The sequence below is a fragment of the Scylla paramamosain genome, chromosome 8, assembly GCF_035594125.1.
Source record: "Scylla paramamosain isolate STU-SP2022 chromosome 8, ASM3559412v1, whole genome shotgun sequence".
Classification (NCBI taxonomy): domain Eukaryota; kingdom Metazoa; phylum Arthropoda; class Malacostraca; order Decapoda; family Portunidae; genus Scylla; species Scylla paramamosain.
The window spans coordinates 27,639,540-27,666,042 of record NC_087158.1 but is presented as its reverse complement, the minus strand read 5'-3'; the positions used below and the strand labels follow the sequence as shown (position 1 = coordinate 27,666,042).

Sequence of the window (26,503 nt, the reverse complement as noted above, 5' to 3'; positions counted from 1 at the left end):
TCTTTTCCATACAGCACAGTACAGACCTGTGTAGCAAACACTTATTTTAAATATGCAGTGAATAGTGACATGATTTCCTACAGGTCAGGGGTAACAAAGACAGGAGTGTGGCCAGCTGTCAGGCCCCCAGGTGGCTTCACTCTACGGGCCAGCCAGGGATCAGCCTTCTGTGCACCAGAGAGGATAGCAACAGAAGAGGAGTGTGGAGCCACTGCCCTCCAACCATGTCAGCATCAAACTGATTCTGTAAGTGTATATTGTCCTGTTTGTGCTGGTAGTCCTAGTGTGTGTCTGGAAGGAGAGAGTCCAGACCCAGAGATGGTGCAGTGTGTGCCCGAGGCCTGCCAGACCTCCCCATCCCACACAATGACATGTGACGTGGGCGTGTCCACGATGGTGCCCGGTCCTACCAGCACAAGCATAGGGCCAGCCCCTGAACTCACTGCAGATCAATAGCGAAGGCCATGTTTTAGCACATTTTACAATTATTTTTGTCATCTTGCAGTTAACAGTTATCCTCAAAGTGGTTCAGACATTGTGGTTCTTAATAGCCATTATAGTGATTCATGAATATGCTTACTGAGTATTATTTGGTATGTATTAATGTACACAATGTATTAACTTTCAATGTGATTCCGCATTTCCAAGACAATTTTGTACGTATATCCCAATGTTGCATATTGTTCACTTAGAAGTGAATAAGCTCCCTTACATCTCAGGATTTAATGGATAAGTAGCCATTATAATGTAGATCTAACTGACACATTGTAGGGAACTGCTCATGTACTTACTTTGGTCCTCTCGGTGGGGACCAGATGACCCTCCAGCTAGGGAAACACTCTGACTTACACTAGTGTAACAGGAGCTTTTGTGATCATCTTAAGACATTTTGGGAATCAGTTGCTGTTTTGAAATGGAAAAATGTTTATTTTACACCCAGTAAATACCACTTTCAATTAATCAAATATGTATGTAGCTATTTATGAAGTGTTGTAATCAAATTTCTATGATAGGACTAATGAGCTTTATATTTTGATAAGTTGAATTAATTTTCTAACATCTGTTGTCCTTGATTTAGGATGTCAGTGATGTGATAATTATCTTTGTGTCAATTAATTCCATAACATGGAAATGTAAGGTTAATATTTTAAAAGGAAATTGCAGTTTTTGTTGTGGTAATTTTGTGTGAAGCTGCTTTTAGATACTTTTTTTTTTTTTTTTTTTTTTTTTTTTTAATTGGCATATTACATACCTTTGTATTGGCCTCATTGATCATCTCAGCCATATTACAACTCTAGGATGTTTATTTTAGTCATCATTCATCCTTGTTGAAATTGGCACTCCAGTCATATGTTTGAAGGGACTTCAACACCTTCAAAGTAGCTGCATTACTATACCTGCAACTTGGAAATTATTCATCTGATCTGTGCAATGAGGAAACAGCCTGATAATGAACCATCAGAAACTGCAAGGGAATCAGTCTGACAGTGGACCTTGCTCAGAGGAACCAGTCTGATCATGCATTATAAACACAATCTACACTATAAGAAGTTCCTTCTGGAAACCTGTGATAGATTTCTCGGATATCTTTGGATTTAACAAGATGTGGGTATGGACTACGAATACTGGTGGTTGTGTGTGCCAACTGCTGTCTTGCTACTGTGGAGAGTGGCATTATTCAGCAAATATAAGTCAGTAATGGTTGGAGCATCCAAGATATGTACCTCTATTTCACAAAACCCATTTTTGCAAAACTCAAAAGGTCACAGTGAACAAGAATTCTAAGCCAGTGTTATTTGTGCTTTTTGGCATGGGTTAAACTTTTGATAGTGGTGCATAACTACAAACTTCAGTGAATACCTTACACTGGTGAAGAAAATGCAGTGTAACTAAATTAACTACTTTCACGACTGACTAAGATGCTGCTAGAAACTTGCCATCAGTAGCCTGGGTGGGAACAGCACCAGTGGTACCCAGCACACTAGGCAAAAACTGAAAACAAAAGCAAGAAACCAGACTCCAGTGTGTGGTTGTCTGCTGGTCCGTGCCTGCCACACCAGCCTCCTGTTGAAGGACCTCGGGTGTGCCTCGGCAAATCTCACTTCTCATTAAAAGCTCATTGAAGTAAGTTGTTTAGTTATACCTTTTAGTGTGCATACCTGTACAAAATATAATAGATGCAATTTTGTCCTTTGTTTTACATAATGATCCACAGAAACTTTGGCCTACTATAACATGTACTTCTTGTTGGCAATGTTTATAGTTTCTTTGAAAAGAAAATACAGTATACTGTTTGTGTTGTGAAGGTCAGCTGCTTCAGGGAGACAAGGAGTCTTGCATCACCATAGTTTGCTTTTGTGTGCATATTTCTAACAATGGAACTATGTCATTTTGCTAAGTTAATGTGTCCCTGAATACTTCTGTACAGTGGTTACTCAAGTTGTACCAACCTAATTTAATCATATGAATTATACAGCCATAAAAGACCAACTCTGGAAAATTCAGCAGACTGAGTTTTCTTGCTTATGTATTAGTTTACCAGTGACATGTCTAACAGTTTGGACTATGAATCATGTAGTTACAGTAAATGAGATTTTTCAATTATTTTGACTGTAAATCATGTTGTAGCCACAGTCAGTGAGCCTTTTCTGGTTAACTTACTGGAAAAAAAGTTGTAGTGAGGACATCCAGCAGTCATGTTGGCTTCCTAGTGTTGTTAAATACAATAGTTATTGCATAACTTTAAGAATACAATCAACATGAACCTCTAAAGAATAGTAGAAAATAAGATAAAAGTTGTTATCACAGGGAAGTCTGGTTATGCAAGATATGCATTTCTGAGGATGGATGCATATGTCAAATATTAATTCAATAAAAAAAGAATAGAGCTGTATTTTCACAGCATAAATAACACTGTCCCCAAAGACTTCATTATTTCACTTGCATGCCTGTCCCCAAAATCAAATTATTTTATTTTTTGTCAGAGGTGTGTATCTTTTTTCCATTTGTTTATTTATCAGACTAGCAGAAAAGAAAATGTCAAAAGCTTCAATAGGTCTGTTTATTTAAGGTGTGAAAAAAAAAAAAACTGCCAGACTTATTTTCAGGCTGGAAACCCATTTATTGCCACAGGGTAAGGCAGCATCGATGCCACAATGCCAAGTTGTGATACTTGATCATTCATCATATCCTCTGAACACTGTAGTAGCTCTTAAGTTGTGAAAGGGTGTACCCATTCATTAAGCCTTACTGACCAGTCATGTGTCACTTCTCTTATTTTTTCCATGGTCTCCTCAGCAATTCTTCACCACACTGTGTCATCTTCCTCTTGGCCCACACATTTTGTTTTTTCCTGCCAAGTTTTTCACATTTTCCTGTAACGATGTCAGCTGAAGCTATATTTTCTTTTATCATTTCTTTTCATATATATAAATTGGAATACAATATCTGTCTTGATTTTCCAATAATGGTTAAGGAAACATTTCCAATTCTAAGATTTTAGAAAGGTAAATTTTACAATGGATTTGTAAATATTTCATATAAACTGCTGAGCTTTGAGAAGCTCAAACACTGTTGAATTTCCTCATTCACAGAATTTTATTTTTTTTTTTAACCAAAATATTGCAAAATATTTCATCCAAAATTTCACCTTGTATATAGAAACTTATAGCCAGAGTGTCTTCTCTATAATAACACATTTGTGTATTTTTTATGCAGCTTGCCTGTGAGATGGCATCCATGAAAGCAATCAAAATACTTTTCATAAGAGAGCAAACAAAAAAATATAATAATAATAATAATAATAATAATAATAATAATGTGAACAAATGAATAAGAGTAATCTTCAGGCCTTCATACATGTCCTTTTCAGTTAACTTTTGCAACATGCTGGGCATAAACTCATAAGGATATCTATTCTCAACCCGTGTGTAAGGCATCTCGTACAGGGTTTGTGCTAGAAAATTAAACATGCTACAGTATCCTGACACAAGCATTCTTTATTATTTATTTAGAGTATTGACAACTTCAGCTTAGTTTCTCCATTTGAATGCAAGTAACATGAAAATGCTTTCCACAGTATGCAACAAGATGACCCTTGCTGACCTAGTCCAGCATGGCCATCCATTCCTCCACACCATCTATACATGCTATAGATAACTGGGTACATGCCAGGCTCCATTGCCTTACAATATTTATGCATGTGTCATCAGTGTTTGAGCCTGTGATGTGTCTAGGGGCTCCACTTTTCACAACACATGTTTGTTTTATCAGTTTTTAACCCAAAACAGCTAAAGTTGCCTTATTTAAGGATGCAGAGTAACTTGTAAAATCAAGGTTACCACACTTTACCTTCTCCATGTTTCCTCAGATATCCATCTACTGACTGACCCACATGGAAGGATGACCACCTGGATAGGCTGTGTGCTGCCACCCTTGGCCCAATTAAAATAATCCATAGCCGAGCTCACTCTTACATCACAGAGGTGCAGAATTACTGCTGAGCTTTGTCAGTATTATCTGTCATCTCTAATCACTTTGTAATCTTTGGCATAAACTTGCACCTTTTTGTTATCTTATTCTCTACTACAGTATTATCATGAAAGCCAATGGAAAATATTGTTGTCTAACAAAACATTTTCTAGGAATGGAAACCTTTCATCAAGTGAGGCAATGGTGTAGTTATATTCCCTATATTGATATTATTAGTCTAGCAAATGTCAAAATAGGGAAACTTATGTTAAACAATGGGCAAGTATCCTCTCAGAAATGCATCCGATATGTTTTTGGATTAGTACAAAAATAAATTTATATATGAATTATTTACATCTGTGCACTTCAGGAACAAGTCCTTAAAAAGAAAAAAACTATAATTCCTGTCTTCATCTAATCCAGTATCCTCTCTGTGTAGTCTCAGACTCCATTCAGGTTTGTACTTGAAGGCATGGCATATCTCAGTAGATATGAGTATGCATTTGTTAGCATGCAATGACATGTTTTATTGCTTTTATGTCTTCTGTTCACTGCTGAAAATTGCCTAGTTCACACATGTGCAAACACACAATACACCATAGACTAAAAATTAAAGAATGAAAGTGTCAGATATATCTCAAAAGTATAATTTTTCAATGGTTTGGATCATAGTTACTTTGATTTCATAATTCTGTAACACACACATGCATCTTCTATTTATATCTGCTCAAGTTTGGATTTCATTGTTCATTTGTTCATGAGTTGAGTATTACTTATTCACATGCAGTACACTAAAAATAGTTTACAGATTAGTTTACAGATATCTGCTACGTGATGAGTACATAAACAATAATTAAATATTTTATGAATCTGATAGATAATTATAAATACTAAATGAAGAGTTTGCAGACATGTGCAGTGTGAAGTAAAACTCATGCAGCCATATCAGGTAACAAATTTAGTGGTGGACATCAGAATGTTCAATTACTAAATGATGAACTGAACTCAGTTACCTGATAGAAATTAAAATTCATTATAAAAAAGCTTCAATAATTTACCATTATTAATGAGTAGTCACAGGTGAGTATGGAGTATTTTTGTCATGAGGTGAACCTTCATGTGTCTTGTTTATATGAATAGTATCTGAAGTATAAAGCAATCTGCTGTATGTAACAGCTTGCACATATAGCATTGCATTCGGAGCAGTAGATGTTGAAAATTAAAGTTATGAAGATCTGTAAAGCTCAAGGCAGATTATTACCAGGTACAATCTCCACCATTTCATGTCTTCAATGTCTTCATGTCCAAAGTCATGTGTACAGCAGTCAGTACACTCTGTACTGTGAGGCCAGCTGTCACCACACACATCTCTACTCCTGGTTTCCTTCCCATACATCAGTTTATGACATTCAGCCTACTATACTGGTGCAAGGGGTATGGAAATGATAGAACCTGTCCACCTCTACATGGTATATGGATGCAGTAGGTGAAAATACATTTGTCCACCCGCCCACCACCCGAGGGAAAAATCACAGCATCAGGTGACACCAGTGTCTCTTGTTTGGGCAAAAAAATAAACCTCCATCTGGGCCAACTGGACTACTGACTGGAGTTACTGATAACTGCATTCATAATTTAATCACAGTTACCACTTTGCTGCATTCTTATGTTTTATTGATTTCCAATTGCTTTTTACTTGTTTATTCACTAGTATCTTATTTTTTTTTCTACTATTTCAATTTTACATTCAACAATATTATACACAATGTATATGTATATATAGATAAGTACAGCTCTACTCATTCATGTGCATTTCATGTATGTACGTACACTACACTTTATGTTTGACCATTCAGTTTTTCATAGCCGAGTCCAATTGGTCTTTCACATCACAGTATTTATCCAAACCTGGAAGTCAAGATCCACTCTCTCCCATCCTTGAACTCTTCTGTTATTGCATTATTGCACCAACATTAATATTTTATTAACCTTATTTCAACTTTTAATTTTCTTATTTAGTGTTAAATGTTCACATTTCATGCACCTTAGTTTTTTTGGCAATTATGCATAATGATCTAATTTCTTAATTTTTTTTTCATCCAATTTCCTCACCTTAATCATCCCACTCACACTGTACACAACTGTCAACCACAGGATATAACATAGCTTTACTTCAAAGTATTTTCATCTCAAAGATAGTACTTGTAGCTTTTTAGTTTAACTTTATAAAAATATATATGTATATATTTGTAATTATAGGCTTAAACAATTAAAATATGCCATACAATTCCAGAGCTTCAGGAGTGTAGTATGGTGGTCCACATGACCATCCATACCCACCAGAAGCTGATAGGGCTAAGAGTGTGAATGCATGTGTGAGTGTGTGATGCTTTGTCTGGGCCACCTCATGTGGACTGCCATCCTGTTATATAGATAGATACAGTTTCAGTCAGAAAATTTTATATAATTTCAATCAATAATAAGATTTAATAGAAAAATAGACTACATTATATGGAAACCTGGTTATGTGAACAGCTTTCCAGAATGCCACCACATGCATAGAACGAATACACCAATATTGAGTTTTTATGCTCACACCGTTCATTTACAAGTCTTGTGTTTGAGAAAGTTCAGTGTTATGTGCAGATTTTGCAAGACGATGAAACTGATCTAATGAATGAGGAAGGAAGGGTCTGATGCTGTTGATCTCCATGTGTGTCAGTCGATCCAGCTTTGCATGTGATCCCTCACTGAGGATGAAGTCTGCCACAGATGACCGTAGCTTAGAGATGCGCAGGTCCCAGATGTCCTGAAAAGAAGTTAGAAAGTCGTCAGTTTATACATTTCCTGTGAACAGTGCAGTCTATTATTTTCCCCCAATACACTCTCAAAACATTACTGCAAAGAGGTGGTCAGTACTTCATAGTTACCTCTGACAGGAACCATAAACTGACCTTAAGAAGTGTCTTAACCTGTTGTGAGTTAGGAATGCCTTCAGGTTCAGCGGACAGCAGTAACTGAGCAACTATCATATAATGCTCACATGGCATTTGTGTAAACACCTGAAATATTATATTATATGAATAATATAAGGGTAATGAAAAAAAATCAATAAAGAACATAAGACTTGAAAAGCAAGGTGAATCAAATTGCCATCTTGTAAATGATATTGCATACAGCATTCACAGGTCTAAAAAAGATATATAACACAGAAAGTTTCAGTACTTTATAAGAAGTGGGTTAATCAAGGCATGTTATAAGGAAATATACTGGTGTCTAAATCAAAGTGAACTAAAGAAACTTGGGAAACAGCTTTATGCATAGAGGCATAAGAAGGATTCCACAAAAAAACACCTTTAATACATAGAACTGCATAAAATTGTAAATATTATGAAGAAGGTATCTTCATATATATCAAGACATACCAATACTTTAACTAATGTTTTTAGACACGAGTGCTACTACATTGAGAAATGTGCAACCACACAGTACCTTGGATTGAGCCTCTTCTTCCTTTTTCTCAGCTAGCTTCTCTTCATCCAGCCAGTCAGGGATAACTATGCGACATTTACTTCTTTGACGGAGGTTTAGCCCAAGCCACAGAGGCACCTCCACTGGGATTCCTAGTTTTGAAATCAAGATTTTTTAAGAATTAAAGTCAATACATTTAAATATTAGTGACATCAACTTCAGTGAACATGTAGACTCACCCACAAAAATAGAATTTTATGGTACACTGAACCCTTGATTTTCCTTATTTGAGACTGGGAAAGTTTTCTAAATAATCTAAAAGTAAAGAATCATTTTACAGTAATACACATAACTGTTACATTCAGCTCCCAGACACTGAAGGTTTATACTTAATGAGGATGGAAATATTAAATGTATATTGAAAATGCAAAACTATAAAGTGAAAATGGTGGGTTATTCAACTTTCCCTGACTTTGTCTGGATTTTTCTGAAATGCAGAAAACTGAGATCCAGGAATGAAAAGCCAGACTGACACAACACTCTTATGGCATCACTCACATGATTGCAATTTCCTCACCTGGGCTAAATGGTCCCACATCACCTGATATAAGGTAAAGTTTGTCTTGGGCAAAGTTTGGCACAATGGAGATAGGTAATTTCTCAGCTAGAAATTCCACCTCCGCAGCATCCATTGTTAACCTAAAAATGAATTATTTCTCGACTTACAATTTCAAAAAATGAAATTGCTAACATTATACAAACAGGGAAAGATATGAGACACTATAATGCAATGTAACATGAGAGAGAGGGAGAGAGAATATGGTATGCATTTCCTTAAATACCATACACACACACACAAATAAATGAACAAATTAAATAAGTAAATAAACATAAAAAAAATAAAAGCGTGTGTATAGCTTCATTGGCTGGTAGTCTCTCCCCCCCCACAGCTGCGTGGCAGTATCCTTGCTCGCCCAACATGTAACGGTGCAACAAAAATGCATGGTAAATTTATAATTTAAGCCAATGTCCCCAATCTCTACCCACAGCCCACGGCGTTATTATTAATTTCCGACAAGTAGTGTAATCATTAGAAATGATGTGAATAGTGAGAAGAACAAAATGAGGTAGGTTATTACCACGTAGTGTGTAATGGCTTAAACTATAATAAAGCCCTAACCTAACCTAACCTAACAACTGAAGTTCAGGCAACAATACACCATTTATGTTTACCTGTGGACTTAGAAAAAGTTGAGAGCGCTGTGCATTCCCAGGCCTATTGTGGCGTTATTATTAATTTCCGACAAGTAGTGTAATCATTAGAAATGATGTGAATAGTGAGAAGAACAAAATGAGATAGGTTATTACCACGTAGTGTGTAATGGCTTAAACTATAATAAAACCAAATGCACAACTGGGAATTCATACCGGCAGGCCGCGGGCACAACCAGCCCAGGGCCCCAATTCTCCACGAGTGCCCCTCTTCTAACCTTCAGAGCCACACAGAATGGTTGATCAGAATTCTATCTTAAATCCTACCTTATTTACATTTACAATCACGTCAATTCCTTCACTACTAGGCAAAAATTTACCTTCAATATCTATAACTTCTTGGACACTATTTTTGTGCAAAGTTCTCGTCCATATTTTTGTGCCCTAAAAGACAAAATGAACCCTCCGTTTTCTCTTTCTCCTCCTGAGTGTCCACGTCAACAATTTCTACAAAGCTAGGAAGGTTAACGAAGACGGATTGAAGCATGAGGATTGACTAACAGTACAGTTGACGTACGGCAGCCACCAACCTGTGTTTTTCCCGCGGTACTTAGTTTGTTTACAGTCTGCCTGCGGTGGTAACACATGACTTCCTCAGAACTTATTCATTCATTATATCAATATGAAAAAATAAATAAGAAATAGAATACTCTTTGTTAAGAAATAATAATATTTTAATTTGATATGTTAATATTTCAATATACATGAAACCCTGAATTCAAACATGTTCTCAGAACTTCATTCGTTGGCTACAGCAGACAACAGCCTCTGAGCGGCAGAAATATTTGTGAGGAAACACAGAAATGAACTTTACCGTTTTAACCGCCTCATCTAGACAGTTGTGCCATTTCCTCGCGTAATAATAGTGCATACACTCCAGTCTACAGTATACCAAGCATGCGAGCAGCGACTGGAGCCCTTGTCACGAAAACAAACTCATTTTAGCCAAACACAGTGTTGCATCATAGCACACAAAACAGCTGATCCGGGAGTAAAGCCACTGATAAGCAATATTCGAAGGTTTTATGTAAGGGAAAAAAAACCGAAGGCTGTCTTGAGCAATACCTAGTGTACACCACTGATCAGTCATCGGTGCTGAAGCTGTGTGAACCTGTGTGCTGAAGGTGCTGACCTTTTGGCGACTGTGAGGAGGCCACCGACAGTAACTCTAAATACAGCAACGTAAGGTGTGTGTGTGTGTGTGTGTGTGTGTGTGGCACCGTGCAAGGAAGCCAAAGATTGAGTAGAGTATAATATTTGATGGTCAACATTACTGTCGCTTGCTAAAAGACGCACGAAATGAGATGTTAGTTATGCTGTGCTCTTAACCTCACTTTACCACACACTCATTTACAGTACGCCATATTTTCTGATATGATCATGGTTACGGAGAAGAAAAATGTGATGTGCATGTCCAGTCTGCGGTCTTGCACAGTTCTTTTACGAGGGAAATCCCGAAGTCTAAGCACAGCTCAAAACACGAGTTTGTTTGGGCTACGCTGTTGTTTCTCACTCTCTTGGTAATCGGTGAATAGTCGATATATGTGTGTGTGTGTGTGTGTGTGTTGTGTGTGTGTGTGTGTGTGTGTCCTACCCTCTGCCCTACGCATGTGGTCTTTAATCATGTAAAGAAATGAGAGAACGAGGCTTAATAAGTAGGATGTCCTATAGGCAAGGTCTATCTCTTGATTAGAACATAAGAAATTAAAGGGAAAGCTAACAGGCCTACACTTGGCAGTCCCTGTAACAAATATGCAGAGCTTCATATCACCCGACAACCAGGGAAAACTATAATGTAGTGCATAATCTAATATTTTTTTTCTTTTATTTATGGAATTACAAGTCAAACTGTGTGTATTGTCTATAATAAGATAATTTTGGAGTACGTAATATACATAGCAGGATCTAAATCGCTAACGAAATGATAATGAGAATTTTAATATTATATTTTATTTCATTACCATCACTGAGTAGTAATCAGGTTGTTACTCAGTAATCAAGTTGTTAGTGCCAAGACATTAGGGAGCTTTAAGAGAAGATTAGACGGATTTATGGATGGGGACGATAGGTGGAAATAGGTAGGTATATTTCATACAGGGACTGCCACGTGTAGGCCTGATGGCTTCTTGCGGCTTTCCTTATTTCTTATGTAAGGACGCGTCCAATGTTTGCAATTAACGGTGAAAATATTAATGCATGCGTACAGCCACAGACAGAAATGGAGTAACCTGCCCCACGAAATTTCACTGTACATTAAATCTTCTTTTAAGATTAAGATCTCTGTCCTGTTTAAAATATATAATTACTCTGATGTTGTAAGGAGGCTGTCAGCAGGTCAGAGGAGTTAAGACAGAGGGAGAACGCTGAAGGCAGTAGAAAAGAATGTGGCGCATTTTAACAGACTTGTGACCTTGAATCCACCATGAACTGCCTTTCTTGCCTCTTACTCCAGGTCGAGTCATGGCGTTGCGAGGCGTGCATCTGTCATAATTATATCCAAGAAACTAACATCCAAATTTTAGCAGGATCCGGGAGGGAGGTTCAGTTAAATGTTAAATATATCGTTTATTAGTTATTATCTACATTGTTTCCTGCGGCACGATAGCTTTGTTACTTGCGAGGAGTAGAAATATGTTGATTTAGTTTGTTGAATTTATACTTAGTGATTCATGCCTGCTTAGAACTAGGACCATGGCGTTCGTGTGATTCTCTCTCTCTCTCTCTCTCTCTCTCTCTCTCTCTCTCTCTCTCTCTCTCTCTCTCTCTCTCTCTCTCTCTCTCTCTCTCTCTCTCTCTCTCTCTCTCAGCACTATGCGCGGATGGGGACGACACTATTACTACCGCTCACCTAAAATAACTCTGATAACATATCCTGCGGGGCTGCCAAGTTGTAGATACTTAATCATTTCTCTCTTTTTTTTATTGAAATTGCTTCGTGAAATCAACGCTCAACTGACCGAATTCAACACATAAGGTCCAATAAGCTTCCAAGCGGGCCATTGCCGTGGAACTCTTTAGGGTGTTGAGGTGAGGCGCTGCTTGATCAAATAACCCCCATGACATGACGCAGTGTGACAGTCCCTGAAGCCAGCAAATCCTCAGTCTGTGTGGGCAGCAGGGAGGCGATAGAATGAGGGCGAGGGACGAGGCCAGCGTTGCACCTCAGACCCCACTTACCTGATTAGGCACAATTTTGGTGTAAGTATTAATAATTATGTATGTTTGAATTTATAAATAAAGGTTAAGTCAATACCAGAGGGGGGAACGCAGCTTTTAGTTCGCTGACATCAGCTACGGAATTATATTTACTGATGTGTTTACTCGCTTCTCCGTTCAATACTTGTCAAACTTAACGTATTTCTTGCTAGCAGTCACCTCGTGGTATATGGAAGTTTATTTATATTTTTTTTTCTATGTTATGACTATGTAAGTGGTTGTTTATACTCCCCTGTTATATTTGCGTGCGTGCGTGTGTGTGTGTGTGTATTTATCTATTTATTTATTTGTTAAGTCTTATTAATTTCTTCTTTTTTTTTTTAAGTATGAGGGGTTCTGAACTAAGGCAACAAAAAGTAAAGAAAAGATTATCCAAAAATATGAGGTCTCTTCACTCATTTTTCTGCCAAGCTTCTGTGCAATTATTCATATTTTTCTGTCATGGATGAATGTGAGTGTTTATTCATATTTTTCTTAAGCTTGTGTGCGAATGTTCATATTTTTCTGTCACGAATGTACGAGCATGTGAGTATTTACTTATATTTTTCCCCTGTGACTAACTTGTATTACGAAGCGGAAGTCAGACCTGGAGAAAGGAAGCAGTTGTTCGGGTCCAATTCAAGCATGAACTCCCGCTGGAACTGAATGTATATATAAGGCGAAACTTCTGGCGTGCAGGAGGGGTTAACGTTACACCTCTCTTCTCCCCTGACTTCGTTAAAGCATCGTGTTGAGCGCCATCATGTTATCAGCTTCCATTTTTTCCTTACGTAATACTTAATACATCATCTTCCAATCCCCTGCGTTACCTGTGGGAATAACGCTCAACTTATCCTTCTCGTTAACGCAAATCTTCTACGTCTTTGGAAATTTTCGGCATCATTCTCACGTAAACTGTGGAATTTTAAACAAAGCACCAGTCCCTTTATATTAACAGGGGTGGGAGTGGCCGCTCCTCCCAGAAGGCATCTCTCAAGCACCTTTATCTGCCTGTCTTGACTCTGTAGTGGCAGGGAGGCGAGGGAGGGGCAGGGCACGGTAACTGAGGGAGGGTTTGTGAGGTGTGTATCTTACAACTCTACATACAGGCCGGCAATGTGATTTTACTACTTGAAACGTCTTGAGAGAGAGAGAGAGAGAGAGAGAGAGAGATTTTATTTGATGTTCTATTCGATGAGATGCTTAAATTTGAAATATCATACAGGACAAAGATGGTATGGAATATTTATTTTTAGAGCATCTTATTAAAGAAAAATAGAAAAAAAAATCACTTTCCCTCCAGTGAGTCTCCCAGAATAACTAATCTAAAATAAGCAAAATAACTGCAAAATCTACAGAAGAATCACACGAGTATTAGTAAAAGCAGACTCACAGTAGTACATTTGCGTCTCGTGTCTGCTGCCTCTCCTGCATCTGAAGAAGAATACTGTACCGCGAACTGAACACCTCCACACCTCTCACTCCCTCCCCTCCTTAATAGCGGCAGCAGTCAGGACTTGAGTGAACACATTATTTTATTACGTAGCTTTCTTATCGACACTTTTCTTGATGTCCTTGTGGAGGGGGATGGTTGTCTTTATCCTGCATAGAGGCATCGTCTATACTTTTCTGTTGCATTATTTCTACTTATTTATCAGTTTATTTACTTATTTATTTACTTAGACACAAGGATCTCTAGTTTCTTAAATTCTCCCACTAGTAGAGTCGTCATTTCCAGTGAAGTAGTGAAGTTAAGGAGTCGAAATGTCTGAAAATACGAGTACAATCCCAGAGGAACAAAATGAGACAACAGTAAGGAATGTCTAACCTTCCTAAAATCTTCCACTAGAGCCTACATTTCCAGTAAAGAAGTCGAATTAGAGCGTCGAAACGTTTGAGATTTGATGATTCCTGGTAAAAAAAAAAAAAGGACAATTAAGGCAGAATAACAGAATAACTAACCTAGTATCCTGTTAATAGTTTTTCAGTCTAAAATAAACGGATATATCAAAATAAACTTGCTACATAGGAAACTATATCTTTCACTAGTGGCGATTCATCAGGTCCTCTGTAATTTGCCCTTCATCGCTTCTCTGTATATCTCTATTCTACGTATTCGAGGTCACTGCTCAAAGGGAGGATGAAAGGATGAGTTACTGGGTATTCTTAGACTTCAGACCACTCCACGAAAGGACAGGATGTGTGACTCTTCGGCCATCACTCGTGAGTATCGTGTCAGTCGTGTGTGTGGGGAGATACAGACCTCATCGCTCGTTAAGGTACTGTAAGTGGCCAAGTCTGTTGTTGCACTGAGAAAATAACATAATTTGGTAACATATACATTTATACATTGCATATTTACGTAGTTATAGTCATTCCTAATTCGGTAAATGAAAACGTCTTCAGGATGATTTTGCATCGTTATAATTGTTGGCAGAGAACCGTCTTTGTTTGTCATCATTGAGTGAAGTGCAGTTAACATTAAGAGCAGTGTGAGAAAAAAAACTCATCGACAAAACAGAAAAAAATGAAATATTTTAAAAGACTGAAGTAAGAGAAAAGGAAAAAATGTCCAATAATCTGCAGGTGGTTATGGGAAAAATTGTCAAGCAATGAAAGGGTTAGAAGCAGTAAACACAACAGCTGCTTGTGAAATGTGCAGAGACCGCGCGTTACTACTGCGTAAGGTGCGGCAACACGGGCGATACTAGCTCATAAAACCATGATAAAGTTATGAATGCTATCTCCTTCAACCTCCATTTTCCTTTTTTAGTAAAGTAGGAATAAAGTAGAAGTAAAGAGGAAAAAAAAGTTCGGTGAAACAAAGCAAAGGTGTTACTCCCAGCCCAGTACACCTCGCGTTGTGTTGCCAGGGTAGAAACTGGCTCACGTGTCCTGACAAGCGGTCGCAACAGAAGCAAACATGGCAGTGCTCAAACACCCGAGTGACTTTATTTGGCTGGGAATGCATGTCCTTGTAGAGCGACGGTTCCCGGACACCTGGCGAGAGCGCACTCTTGCAGACTTTTCAATGACCAGTGACTCATCCTTTCTTTACCTTTCATACTTGCGCCTCGCTGCGGCTGTCGGTGTGGTGACTTAGGCTTGTATTGCATGGTGATTGATTGGTTGATTTTTGTAGAAAGCCAGATAACTCACACCAGAGCTAAACAAAGAGGTTTTCCCGCCATTTACATACGCTCTGAACTCAACACCTTCATCTGTCGACAAGCTTTCCAACAAGTCTTGCCACCGTACTGCTGTCAGACGGTGAGTTCTTGGACTTCGTATCACGAGCTGCCATCTGATGACTAAATTTTACGCAATGCCGTGAAGCAATGGGAAAGCCCCGTGTTCATGTATGTATCCTGTTTATATATGACACCGATTGCATTACACAGCACTTCAGTGGCACTCGGTAAAGAAAAATTAAGAAACTGAAAAGAAAAATAGTAGTAATTGTAAGTTACTATATGGAGCTGCAGTCAATCGTCTTTTGGTTCGATCTAACTCACATTGTTTCATTTCTTTTGTTGTGTCTTCAGAGATTATATTTAGTAGCTACAATTTCAAGACCTATTCGTACAATGCAGCGTTTCACTTCTTTATTGTATCGTTTTGGACTATATAATGCATGTATTCACCACCTATAATGACAATGCCTACACGTACAATGCAGCAAGCTTACTCAGGTTGGCATTATGTCATTACGAATAAATACAACAACTGAAGCCCTACCGACTCTGAGCAAACCAAAAAAGAAAGCGCGCATATTGCCTCACAGACCTTGGCACGTTATCAGTTCAACACACACGGGAATATTGTGATTGGTAGTATTTCCTCGTGCTGTGTTGCGTCAGGTTCATCGCTTTCTTGTTGTTCCTTCGATCACACCTTTGTTATCACACCCACGCATTACGTGGTTCCTCCTTTCCTAGTGCGTGGAATAGATAGCTTTCCCTTGAGCACGCTGACGCCGCGAGCTGCTGGAGACGTGATGACAGAGAGAGAGAGAGAGAGAGAGAGAGAGAGAGAGAGAGAGAGAGAGAGAGAGAGAGAGAGAGAGAGAGACGTTGAGGACAGTAATCCACATCCTTCTACGGTAAAAAAAAAAGAAAAAAAGTACAGAACAGGACAAAATGCTTATGGTGTATCTTTATAAATTCAAAACAATACCGAGAAAGGAAAACATGAAAAAATAACACACGGCTGGGAAATCTCAGCCTTACCTGGACACGATACGTTTTGTCTCAGAATTCGATGACTTGAACCAACACCAGAAACGAGGAAGTCCCCGCAGGAAAAGGCCGTCTGTGTTTTATTCATTGCTGAGCTTTACATGTCCTTAAAGACAGACTAATGAGAATATCCACACAAATAAAGGGACAGCGAGGGTTACAGAGCAGTCAGTCTAAGTTTTCATTTATTCATTATTTCTTTTCGATGAGCATATTCTTAAAGACTATACAAATTTAATGAAAATATACGTAAAAAAAGAACAGGAAATTTAGTGCCACAGTGTCTCAAGGGGCCACGACTTACTACCTGGCTTATACTTAATGACTTCCTTTGCATGAGTTTTATCTCCCCTCTTACGATTAATACATTCTTAAAGACCATGTAAATTTAACGAGAATATACCCAAAAAAGAAAAGGAAATTCTGTGGCCCATGAGAACACGAGTGACTTAAACTGACTTATTTATATTTAGTGACTTCCCCTGCAGGAGTTTTGTTCTCTCTTAAGATTAACACGTTACATAAAGCAAAATGGTGGGATAAAGGACGTCTTGTTGTGGTTTTCCGTCTCGTGTTAGGAAAGAAAAAAATATCAACATCAGGGGAAAAAATTACTTCCCTTTGTGGTTATTCTTTTTTTGGTCTAGGAAAAAAAAATACATATAACCACGTTTTACCGTAAACAACAACAACAACAACCACTACTACTACTACTACTACTACTACTACTACTACTACTGCTACTGCTACTACTACTACTACTATTACTACTACTACTATACTATTACTACTGACCACTACAACAACAACAACAACGAATCACAGCAACAACTATTAGCCACTACAGCAACTACTAACAGCGACTAATAATCTTGTAACTCCCTCACAACAACAATAAAATAACAAACGCCAGAATTCCTGAATCAAAGTAAACCAGTAATATCTCCTTCCTCATAATCTGCAAGTCAAAACAAAAGAAAACGGAGCGCATACAAACACATCTGTGGTGTGTCGCAGCTTACACTGACAGGCGGTATCTTAATGAGCCTCGCAAGGATACGAGTAGGCAGAGGTCGAGGAAAGACATTCACATATGTCCCTGTCTTTCATTTGACCGCAATTTCTGTGCCTAACTTTCTTCTGTACATTTTTTTTCTTTTATTCTCGCTGTGGCCGAGATACAAGCGAAACCCTGACACAGTATAAACAAGGTTTGGCTGAGAAGAGGAAGCCTGTGTGATGGGGGAGGCGGGGTGAACGTTCATGGAGGTGAGTTTAAGGTGACATGATTGCAGGGAAAGATGTTGGGCGTGTGACTGTCTGACTGACTGAGCTAAGACGCCGCAAAAACAAAGCCATATGTTCTGTAGCTGATCATTTGTTATCGTTAATGCTGAGGAAAGTGAGGATTAGGAGATAGACAAGATATAGTAGGAACAGAATTAAAGAAAAAAGTAGATGTAAAAAATAAGAGTTCAGGGTTACATGGGCCTAGAAAGAAAAAACAAATGAGTTCAGGGTGAGGTATAGGTGAGTGAATGAGTGATGAGTACAGAATGAATTGACTGCGAGAGAGGCTGGCGAGTGTACCGTGGAGGCGATGGAAGGACAGACGGACGTGAATGGGGAGTAAAAACAATCGGAAGCTAAAAGTTTTGTGTTGGGGTCGGTCAGTCAGCCTTCACTGGATTCCCTTCCCGTCCCAGACCCTTCTCCTTCCTTCTAACCTCCCGGATAGGCCTGGCCACCGTGTGTGTGTTTGTGTGTGTGTGTGTGTGTGTGTGTGTGTGTGTGTGTGTGTGTGTGTGTTTGTGTCGTAGGCCTGTTATCAAAACCTGAGTCGGATCCAGTACTAAACCAGCCCGGCCTATGAACCCAGTTTTTTTTTCTCTCTCTCTTTCTCTCTCTCTGTCTCTCTCTCCTCTCCCTCGCCTTGGCTTCAAGTTACCTTTGTCTCCGGGATTTAGAGAACGACTTTAAGGACGTAATAAAAACACATCACTCCGTTACCTGTTGGCACCTTTTTTGGTCTGAGTGGCGGCGCGGCGGCATTTCAGGCCTCCCTTCAACCTTCCAGAAGGCGTGTGGCTCCCGGAGGCTGAAGGGCGCCGGTCGTAGATTTATGGCGTCCAGGAATGATGATGAATTGTTACACAGACGAAAACGTTTAAGTAGAACTGGTGTTGGTAGAAGCGGAGAGCTTTGTGCGTGTGTGTTTTGGAGGTCAGTATATAACTTCCAGTAGTGATGATAAATTGTTACAACGACGAAGTTAAACTAGAAGTGGTGCAGAACTGAAGAAGTGTGTGTGTGTGTGTGTGTGTGTGTGTGTGTGTGTGTGTGTGTGTGTGTGTGTGTGTGCGAGCGCGCACGTGCATACTAAGACACTGTAGGTCTTGACATTACCCGTTAACACTCTACATTCTAAATATCTATAAGGAGAAAGGGAGACGGCGTAGCTCCAGTATGGCCGCCGCTGCGTCAAACTCACTGGAACACACAGCCGCCCCTGGCACGAGGGTTGTCGGAAAAAGCGGCCAGCTATTCCAGCGCTTACTGGTCCTTACTGGATACAGCGGCAGTGGGGTTGCTGGGCAGGCAGGTTGCAAGCAAGCACTGGGGCCAGGCAAATGTATGACCAGTCTTCTTCCTTATGGCAAAAAGAGCGTTGTTTATAACGTCTTCCACGAAAAATTAAGAAGTAGATATAGTGAACGCAGGGATGCCAGTTTGTCCCGCGGCGGTGAGGCACTGTGCCAATTATGACCCGTGTATTTCGTGAGTTTGAGGCGTCAGTGTGGGTTGAGGAGAGGTCTGGTTCAGGTGTGTGTCACGTTGCTGCTGTCCCTCCCTATGTGTGTGTGTGTGTGTGTGTGTGTGTGTGTGTGTGTGTGTGTGTGTGTGTGTGTGTGTGTGTGTGTGTGTGTGTGTGTGCCTGCCTGCCTATGTATTTAATGATAAAGACGACTGTTTAAAAAAAAATATGACGAGACTAACTGAAAAAATGCAGTTCATACATTAACATTCTACAAACCTCCAACACACACACACACACACACACACACACACACACACACACACACACATACAGGTAGTACTTGAACGCCAGGTGGGGACAGACAGGCAGGGGGTGGTGAGCTAAATTTAACAAGCTGTGCGTTACGGAAATGTGCTAAATGTACTAAAAAGTCTATTTTGTTGCAGATGGCGGGCCGTGACTTGACTTCAGAGGACGACGGCATAGAAGAGACGGTGCTTCTGAGGTAAGATGGAGTGGAGGAAGGAAGCAGAGGGAAGCAAGGAGGGAATGCAAGAAGAAGGAAAAAGGGGGGGAAACATAGGGGAGGATAGGGGTGGCCAGGAATAAATAGATCCTCTGGCAAACTCCATCTCTTGGGTAACATGAAGCAGGGTCATTTTTTGTTATCGCTGCTAGTTGATTCAATCCTGCACGGTGCATCTTCACCTAACCCGTTCACTGCGACAAGCAACAGTTCACAGCACTAAACATAACACTGGACATGGCATCTTTGTGTACACCTACAGGAAAAGGACTGAAAGAATAGATTTTTTTCTTTTCATTTTTTCTTTTTTTTTTTTTGCAATTTCTACCCAGTATACTGTGTGGAGGTGGTTGTAGGGGAAGGGGAAATGTCTCAGGGTGTTTACTGGTTAAAGAAAGATGTGTCAAAGAGCAATGAAAGGGTTAATCATTTTGTGTAGTACAGGAGAGTAAAAGCCAGGAAGGGACAGCGCATTACACATCTTTTCCTCTCCGATACATGCTTGCACTTGGTTTTCTTTTCCTAATAATCTCAAGCATCTATCACGTGTAACCTTCCCCTTTACTATAATTCTACTTCTGATCAGAGTAGCTTATCACAGACACCCTCGTAAAGTCCCCAAAGAAATACACTGATGCTTGCTCTTCCTTTGTGTTTCTTTGTAAATCTGCTGTACGCTCCGAAACTTGCAAGTAAAACGTGATAACTTGTCGCGCGCTCTCTGTATTGCCTTGTGTGTGTGTGTGTGTGTGTGTGTGTGTGTGTGTGTGTGTGTGTGTGATTGTGTGTGATTGTGTGTGAATCATTTCCTGACCTCTCCCCTCGTTAAAATTTGTATCAGATCAGTGCAAAACCTTTCCACATGTCCAGAAGGCAATGAATGCTATGAATCATCCATGTCTGCGTCCTTCCCGTACTGTGCTGTCTGTCTCCTCTGGTGGTTGTTTTGCTATTCTCTGTCTCCTCCACTTTCTCGCAGGAACTTTTTATTTATTATTGTTTTGTGCAAGGTATTTGTTCTCAGTTTTCTCTTAAGTCTTCTATGAAATATGCGCTGTAGAAGACTGGATAACTGAAGATCGTAATGGGAGTTGTCAAGGGCGTTGTTATGTGTCAGTTACTTTCTCTGTTTTCTCTCAATTCTTCTTTGATGGCTGCGGTAAGGAAGGCTGAATATAATTAATCTGAAAGTTTAAAGGAAGGTGCAAGATATCAGCAGGCCTACACGTGGCAGTTCCTTTAAAAAAACATGTGCAAACTGCGAAATATCAAATACACACCCAAATCCTGTTCATACATACATGTTTATTGACTTGCAACAAGGTAACGATCTCGTGTACAGCTCACACTTGTAAGTCAATAATGCATTCCCAGAAAAAAAAGAAAGGAAACACTTATGAAGTATTGTATCGAAAAAAAAAAGTAAGAAAGAAAGAAATGAAACACACGCACATTCATTTTTTATCTTCAGTCAAGGGTGTCGTGTGTATATTCTTCTTTCTTTGTTTCTTCCTTTTGCCTTCCTTCTTTCTACTTGTATTTCTTCTTTCTACCTTTCTTCCTTCCTCATTCATTCCTTCTTTCGTGGTTTTATCTTCTCTTGGTGTTCCTTGGGTTACGAGGAATGTATTATCCTGATGCGTCATAAACTAAACCTGCCGAACCTTCCATTCCCTTGCGGCGGGTCACAAGGCCGTGTTCAGAGATGCTTTGCTCACTCACTACGACTGATTTCAAAGGCCACAGAGATGATGAGCCGTATTCTCAAGAGTGCTTCTTCTGTTGATAATGGAGAATTCTTGTTAATCTGTCACTAGGGCCGTAAAAACACCATTTGAACCCTCGTGTCACTTCATCTACTGGTAAAGCCTTTTGAATGTAGCGGAGATGTGGTGCAGAAGTGTTTCAGAATACAGGTAACACTCTGAACAATTTCTAGTCCTGATAGAGGATCGCTTCCCTGAAGAGTTACTTTACTTTCTGTGCATACGTTTTGTGTGATTGTCATCCACCAACGAATGTCACCTTTGAGTTCCCCGAAGAGTTACTTTCCTTTCTGATGTATCATGGAATGTCAGGCACCAACGAGTCTTACCTTTAAATGAATTCTAGAACGAGGCCACTGTATGGGCTCCACTGCCGTTGCTTCCTTCCTCTCCTCCTTCCCTCCTTTCCGTTCTCCCTTCCAGTCTTCTTTCTTATCTTTTGGTCTCCCCTCGCCTAAGGGTTATAGTGCCCCTGATGCTGCCTACTCTTCCTACATTTTCATGAATCAGGTGCGTGGTCAGTCCATCTGTAGTAACCTCAAGTCTTGGCTGCTTGGATTTACCCGTTCTCTTTGGTTCTTGCAACTATGGCGCGGGGTATCGGGCTGAGATATCGTGTATTTATATCTGATGCTTGTCTCGTCTTTGCTGGGTACACTATAACTTAATGGTCTCCATGTCTGAATATTTAAGAGTCCGATCTGAACCGCTTTCAACAAGTACAAGCTGGAGTCACTGGAGCTTGCAAGGGCGTTTCCATGAACACGGTGGTAAACTAATTCTTGCTCTGCATTGTCAGTGAAAAACACCTCTATCAGTAGGTTCTAGTGGAAGTCATTGGAGCTTTCACAGGTGTTTCCATGACTCCGGTGATAATTTAACGCTGCTTCTTCTCCGCCAAAGGGAAATACTCCTATGATAATCAGCTAATCATTTCCTTGGCCTTTGAAAACAGTAAGGGAGGTTTCAAGACCTTTCAATTCTGGGTGATCCTTTATGAACTTTCTTTAGGGACGAACACCTCGGTGGGCCTTTTTTTCGTTCTTTTTGTTGCACCTTGGCCAATGCACCGCTTCATAAGAAAAAAAAAAAAAAAACTAACGAGAACAATGTGTGTGAGAATATGGGCGATTGTCACGCCGTTTGCCTCAGTAACGACAGTGACTGCATACCGCTCAGGGGCACTTGACTCACTCACTGCTGGGGGTCGTGCTTTGTTGTCATTCAGAGCACTGTAAAAATTTTATTTGCACGGATACACACTCACGGGAAACAGAGCGAGAGAGAGAGAGAGAGAGAGAGAGAGAGAGAGAGAGAGAGAGAGAGAGAGAGAGAGAGAGAGAGAGAGAGAGAGAGAGAGAGATTTGTCTTTTCCTGGCTACATAACTATTTAAAAGTCTGTAGTAAAAATATATATTGATATCCAAAAAGTGTTGGAAGTGCTTATGGGAAAAAGAAATTTGTTTAGCAGTGAGAGGTATAGAGTTTTTTTAATCATTGTCGTTTTTTTTTTTTTATATATATTTACTTAATTATTTATCTGTTCTCTTGAGTGCATGACAGACTCACAGCACGTTCTTTCCTGTGTTGGTAGTGATGCTTATCTTGAGTTCCCGGAGAAGCGACGTCACATCCTCACCTTCCCCTTTTCTTGTTTCCTTGGCAACGTTACACATGTGAGCGTTCCACTTGGTTCCTTGTCTGATCCGTCATTCACTTAAAAAACGCCAGTGGACATTCAGGAACCAGCGCCTCAGTCACGTGCAGGTCGCGGTGTAGTCATGGCCAGCGGTCCGGTAAACAGAACACTCACCCTCACTGTGTCTCGTTTTCCCTTAAACTTGTCACCTTCTTTGTTGATTGTCTCATTACACAACCTAACTGATAGATTCTGCAGCACAATGAGAGTAAGGACCATATTCTGAAATGCTACTGCCCGCACCTTCACTACTTTCAATAGCTCTACGTAGTTGAAATGACACTGGTTTATAAGGATATTTTTACGTCTAGTAACAGACTAACAAGATTTCTACATTATTAGCAGGAGAAATACTCTTGAGAAGACGGCTAGTCATCTCTGTGGCCTTTGTAAATACTCGTGGCGAGAGAGCAAAGCGTTTCTAGATGCGGTCAGTGCAGCAGGATTATTTAGCTTCTGGCAAGACTCTACTGCGCTGCTCACTGTCCTTTGGTGCTCCCGGGACAATCATGGCTCGGGGTGGCCTCGTGGCGTAGATAGAGGTATGCCACCCTTAAGCGATGGAAACAGGCTCCTTTCCTCTGGCAAAACACACAATAATGGACAGGAGCATAGTGTTTTTATATATTTACATGTTAACTTTCATTGGGTGACTCAGTAATCCTGTGCAGTTACGGGCTTGCGAGGACACGTGCCGGAATGTTTGTCTTCGGCCGGTTCCTGCATGTAAGGATCATCGCGGCTAACCCAACACAGCCAAGGCAGGGAAGGCACGAGTGATCAGCGTCTTTTCTTCTCGTGGACTGTTTTCTCTTCATTCCTTGCTCTGGTTCTTCCAAGTTAAGAACATAAGAACATAAGGGAAGCTACATGAATCCATCAGGTGGCAATCCCTGTACGAAAAATATCCATGCTTACTTCCAGCAGAGGCTCATCGCTCTTAATTAAACCTCCTGTGAAACACCTTACGTATTCTTCAAGGAGCATCTTTGACTGTTCAGTTTTTCTCCACAAGAATTTCCCCTAAGTCGCCTCATCTTCCTCCTCCTCCTCATGTGCCCCATCCCCAGCCGCGGCCCTCCCCTGCATAGCTCGCGTGACCATCCACGTGTCATGTACTCTGCCTCCCTGGTGGTGGTCCTTCCAGCTCACCTCTCGCCTAGGAGGTACCTAGGAGGTACGAGTGCATGCTGATGGCTGGTGCGACGCTGGCAGTGGTAACTATGGCAGTTGCAACAGAGGAGGGATAGGGGGAGGATGAACCAGAGGCGGGCTAGGAGGATGAAAATGTGGAGGAGTCGACGGTCCAAGAGCAGGCGGAGAAGGAGGAATAGAAGAACACTCAACGGAAAAGATGAAAACAATGATGATAAGGATGACGAAAGATAAAAAGAACACAGAATGAGAAAAAGGCATTAAGAAACAAAGAAAGAGGAGGAGGAAGAGGAGGAGGAGGAGGAGGAGAATAGAAAGGGAAGAAAGAACGGGAAGCGGCGGCGACAGCAGAGACGAATGTAGAGGAGGAGAGAGGAGAAAAACTAAAGGAGAGAGAGAGAGAGGGGGGAGAGGGGGAAGAAAGAATGGGAAGCCGATAAGGACGAGGAGGAAGAGGGGGACCCGCCACTAGTTTGAACCAATTATAAGACAACTTTCGCAGCACCAGCCAGCCTCCACACACGGGCGAGGGGAAAGTCGTCTCCTCTTTGACGTGTGTAAACCTTTTTGTAACCCAGAAGGAGGGGTCCAGGCGGGCGCCGGCAAGACGGAGCCCTGGCTGGGTGTCGCCGGTCAGGAGGCACCGACCGCCACTTACCAGGGGGGACTCCGGAGGGAACCACTAGGAGGGGAGCGCCACTGCCACTGCCCGTCCCATCTCCGCTCGCTCGCTCTCTCTCCAGCCGTCCCTTCCACACCTGCACGCACGCCACCTGCTTCCCTCATTAAGGCCTACCTTAGATGTTCTTTTTTTGGTGAGTGTGTTTCTCTGCCTATAAGGTTTATCCGGTGTCTTGGTTTGCGATTTATCTATTTATTTGTGGTTTTATGTACGTTTTTCTAAGCCCGGCAGGAAGGACAGGCGGGCCGGTGAAAGGGAGGGCAGCGGCGCCGCCACGACGCCGAGCCCTCGTCCTTATCGGTGGACCTTCGACTTCCATTCGTTGGTGTCAGTCCATGCTAGAATGACCTAATAATTATTCCACAGCGTCCCGCCGTGAAGCAGTAACTACGCGTCGCCGGGGCAGAGGTGGTGGGGGGGATGACGCGGCGGGAATGTATTTGCTCAAGGGGGTCAGTTTACCAGGGCGGAGGAAGGGGTGGGGCCGCGGCGTATAAAGGAGGCTGACGGCAGCGTCTCAGCCATGAGTAGGAAAGACCACTTCGCAGCCCACACTGCACCACACCACACCACACCTCACCTCACCACTCCACACAGCAACCATGTGTCTCCACTGCCAGCTGCCCTCCGCCAAGCCCAGGTGAGCCTCGTGCTGCTGCTGTTGCTCTGAAACACTGAGTGCCGGCCGTTGCGCTGCGCCTCGTGGTATTTGACAGACAGCCTCCCGCCGCACGCTGACCGACGCTTCAAGTTTCTCAAGAACCTTATGAACTTACTTATATTTGTTGCACTGAAGACGAACGTACATGGAACGTACATGAAAGCCCACCATTACCATTCTTCTCCGGCGCTTCGCCCTGCTTACATCACTAGCTATCCCTGAGGCTGATCGTAAATTGTACAATGATTGCAGCTATATCATGTCTTGTGAATAACACAAGTTTTGAAAATTGTGATTGTGATGATGTGATGCTTTGGTGTGACTGCTGGCGGTGGCTGCGTCGACAAGTGTTGATAAAATGTAGAAATATACAGAGATAGGTAAATAAAACAATATATATATATATATATATATATATATATATATATATATATATATATATATATATATATATATATATATATATATATATATATATATATATATATATATATATATATTTTTTATTAATTAATTAATTCTTTTATTTTTTGTTATTTGACGACACAGACCCCAGCCGTCATGTCGAACTCTCATACATCTATGTATGAGATACATACATAGGTGCATA

The 26,503-nt window shown here is 40.7% G+C and overlaps 3 protein-coding genes across 13 annotated transcripts in view; 2 read left to right on the top strand and 1 right to left on the bottom strand.

Annotated features, from left to right (window-relative positions):
• LOC135103081 (glucocorticoid-induced transcript 1 protein-like) overlaps positions 1-4,820 on the top strand; it is a 47,017-nt gene extending 42,197 nt beyond the window's left edge. For 4 of the 6 annotated variants that reach the window (XM_064009056.1, XM_064009057.1, XM_064009061.1 and 1 more), the window contains one exon: positions 84-2,926. In XM_064009056.1, coding sequence (XP_063865126.1) covers positions 84-456 — 373 coding nt within the window. In that variant the 3' untranslated portion in view covers positions 457-2,926. Of the gene's footprint in view, positions 1-83; positions 2,927-4,369 lie in introns of those variants that run through there. The other 2 variants (XM_064009059.1, XM_064009060.1) reach the window with 1 other exon arrangement.
• On the bottom strand, positions 1,206-10,373 carry LOC135103083 (DNA replication complex GINS protein PSF2-like). 3 transcript variants are annotated; one of them, XM_064009065.1, is made up of 5 exons: positions 10,279-10,373; positions 8,519-8,640; positions 7,963-8,093; positions 7,425-7,532; positions 1,206-7,279 (listed from the first exon to the last, which is right to left on the bottom strand). In XM_064009065.1, exons 2-5 carry the CDS (start codon positions 8,631-8,633, stop codon positions 7,076-7,078), a joined length of 558 nt encoding a protein of 185 aa, XP_063865135.1. In that variant the 5' UTR covers positions 8,634-8,640; positions 10,279-10,373; the 3' UTR covers positions 1,206-7,075. The 3 variants fall into 3 exon arrangements, with proteins under 3 accessions (XP_063865135.1, XP_063865133.1, XP_063865134.1); XM_064009063.1 differs by lacking the exon at positions 10,279-10,373 and adding an exon at positions 9,744-9,797; XM_064009064.1 differs by lacking the exon at positions 10,279-10,373 and adding an exon at positions 9,534-9,678.
• Positions 10,255-26,503, top strand: part of LOC135103080 (prestin-like) — a 47,096-nt gene continuing 30,847 nt past the window's right edge. Inside the window, exons 1-2 of one of the 4 annotated variants that reach the window (XM_064009049.1) lie at positions 10,255-10,395; positions 19,851-19,909. In XM_064009049.1, coding sequence (XP_063865119.1) covers positions 19,851-19,909 — 59 coding nt within the window. In that variant the 5' untranslated portion in view covers positions 10,255-10,395. Of the gene's footprint in view, positions 10,396-14,591; positions 14,688-15,507; positions 15,679-19,850; positions 19,910-25,720; positions 25,873-26,503 lie in introns of those variants that run through there. The other 3 variants (XM_064009045.1, XM_064009044.1, XM_064009051.1) reach the window with 3 other exon arrangements.

What these genes read in the sequence shown, in the direction of transcription:
- LOC135103083 (XM_064009065.1), bottom strand. Translation starts at nt 8,633, where the DNA reads ATGGATGCTGCGGAGGTGGAATTTCTAGCTGAGAAATTACCTATCTCC. An exon ending in AAGAAGAGGCTCAATCCAAG is followed by an intron (nt 7,533 to 7,962) that starts GTACTGTGTGGT and finishes ATAATATTTCAG; the next exon opens with GTGTTTACACAAATGCCATG. An exon ending in AGGTTAAGACACTTCTTAAG is followed by an intron (nt 7,280 to 7,424) that starts GTCAGTTTATGG and finishes ACTTCTTTTCAG; the next exon opens with GACATCTGGGACCTGCGCAT.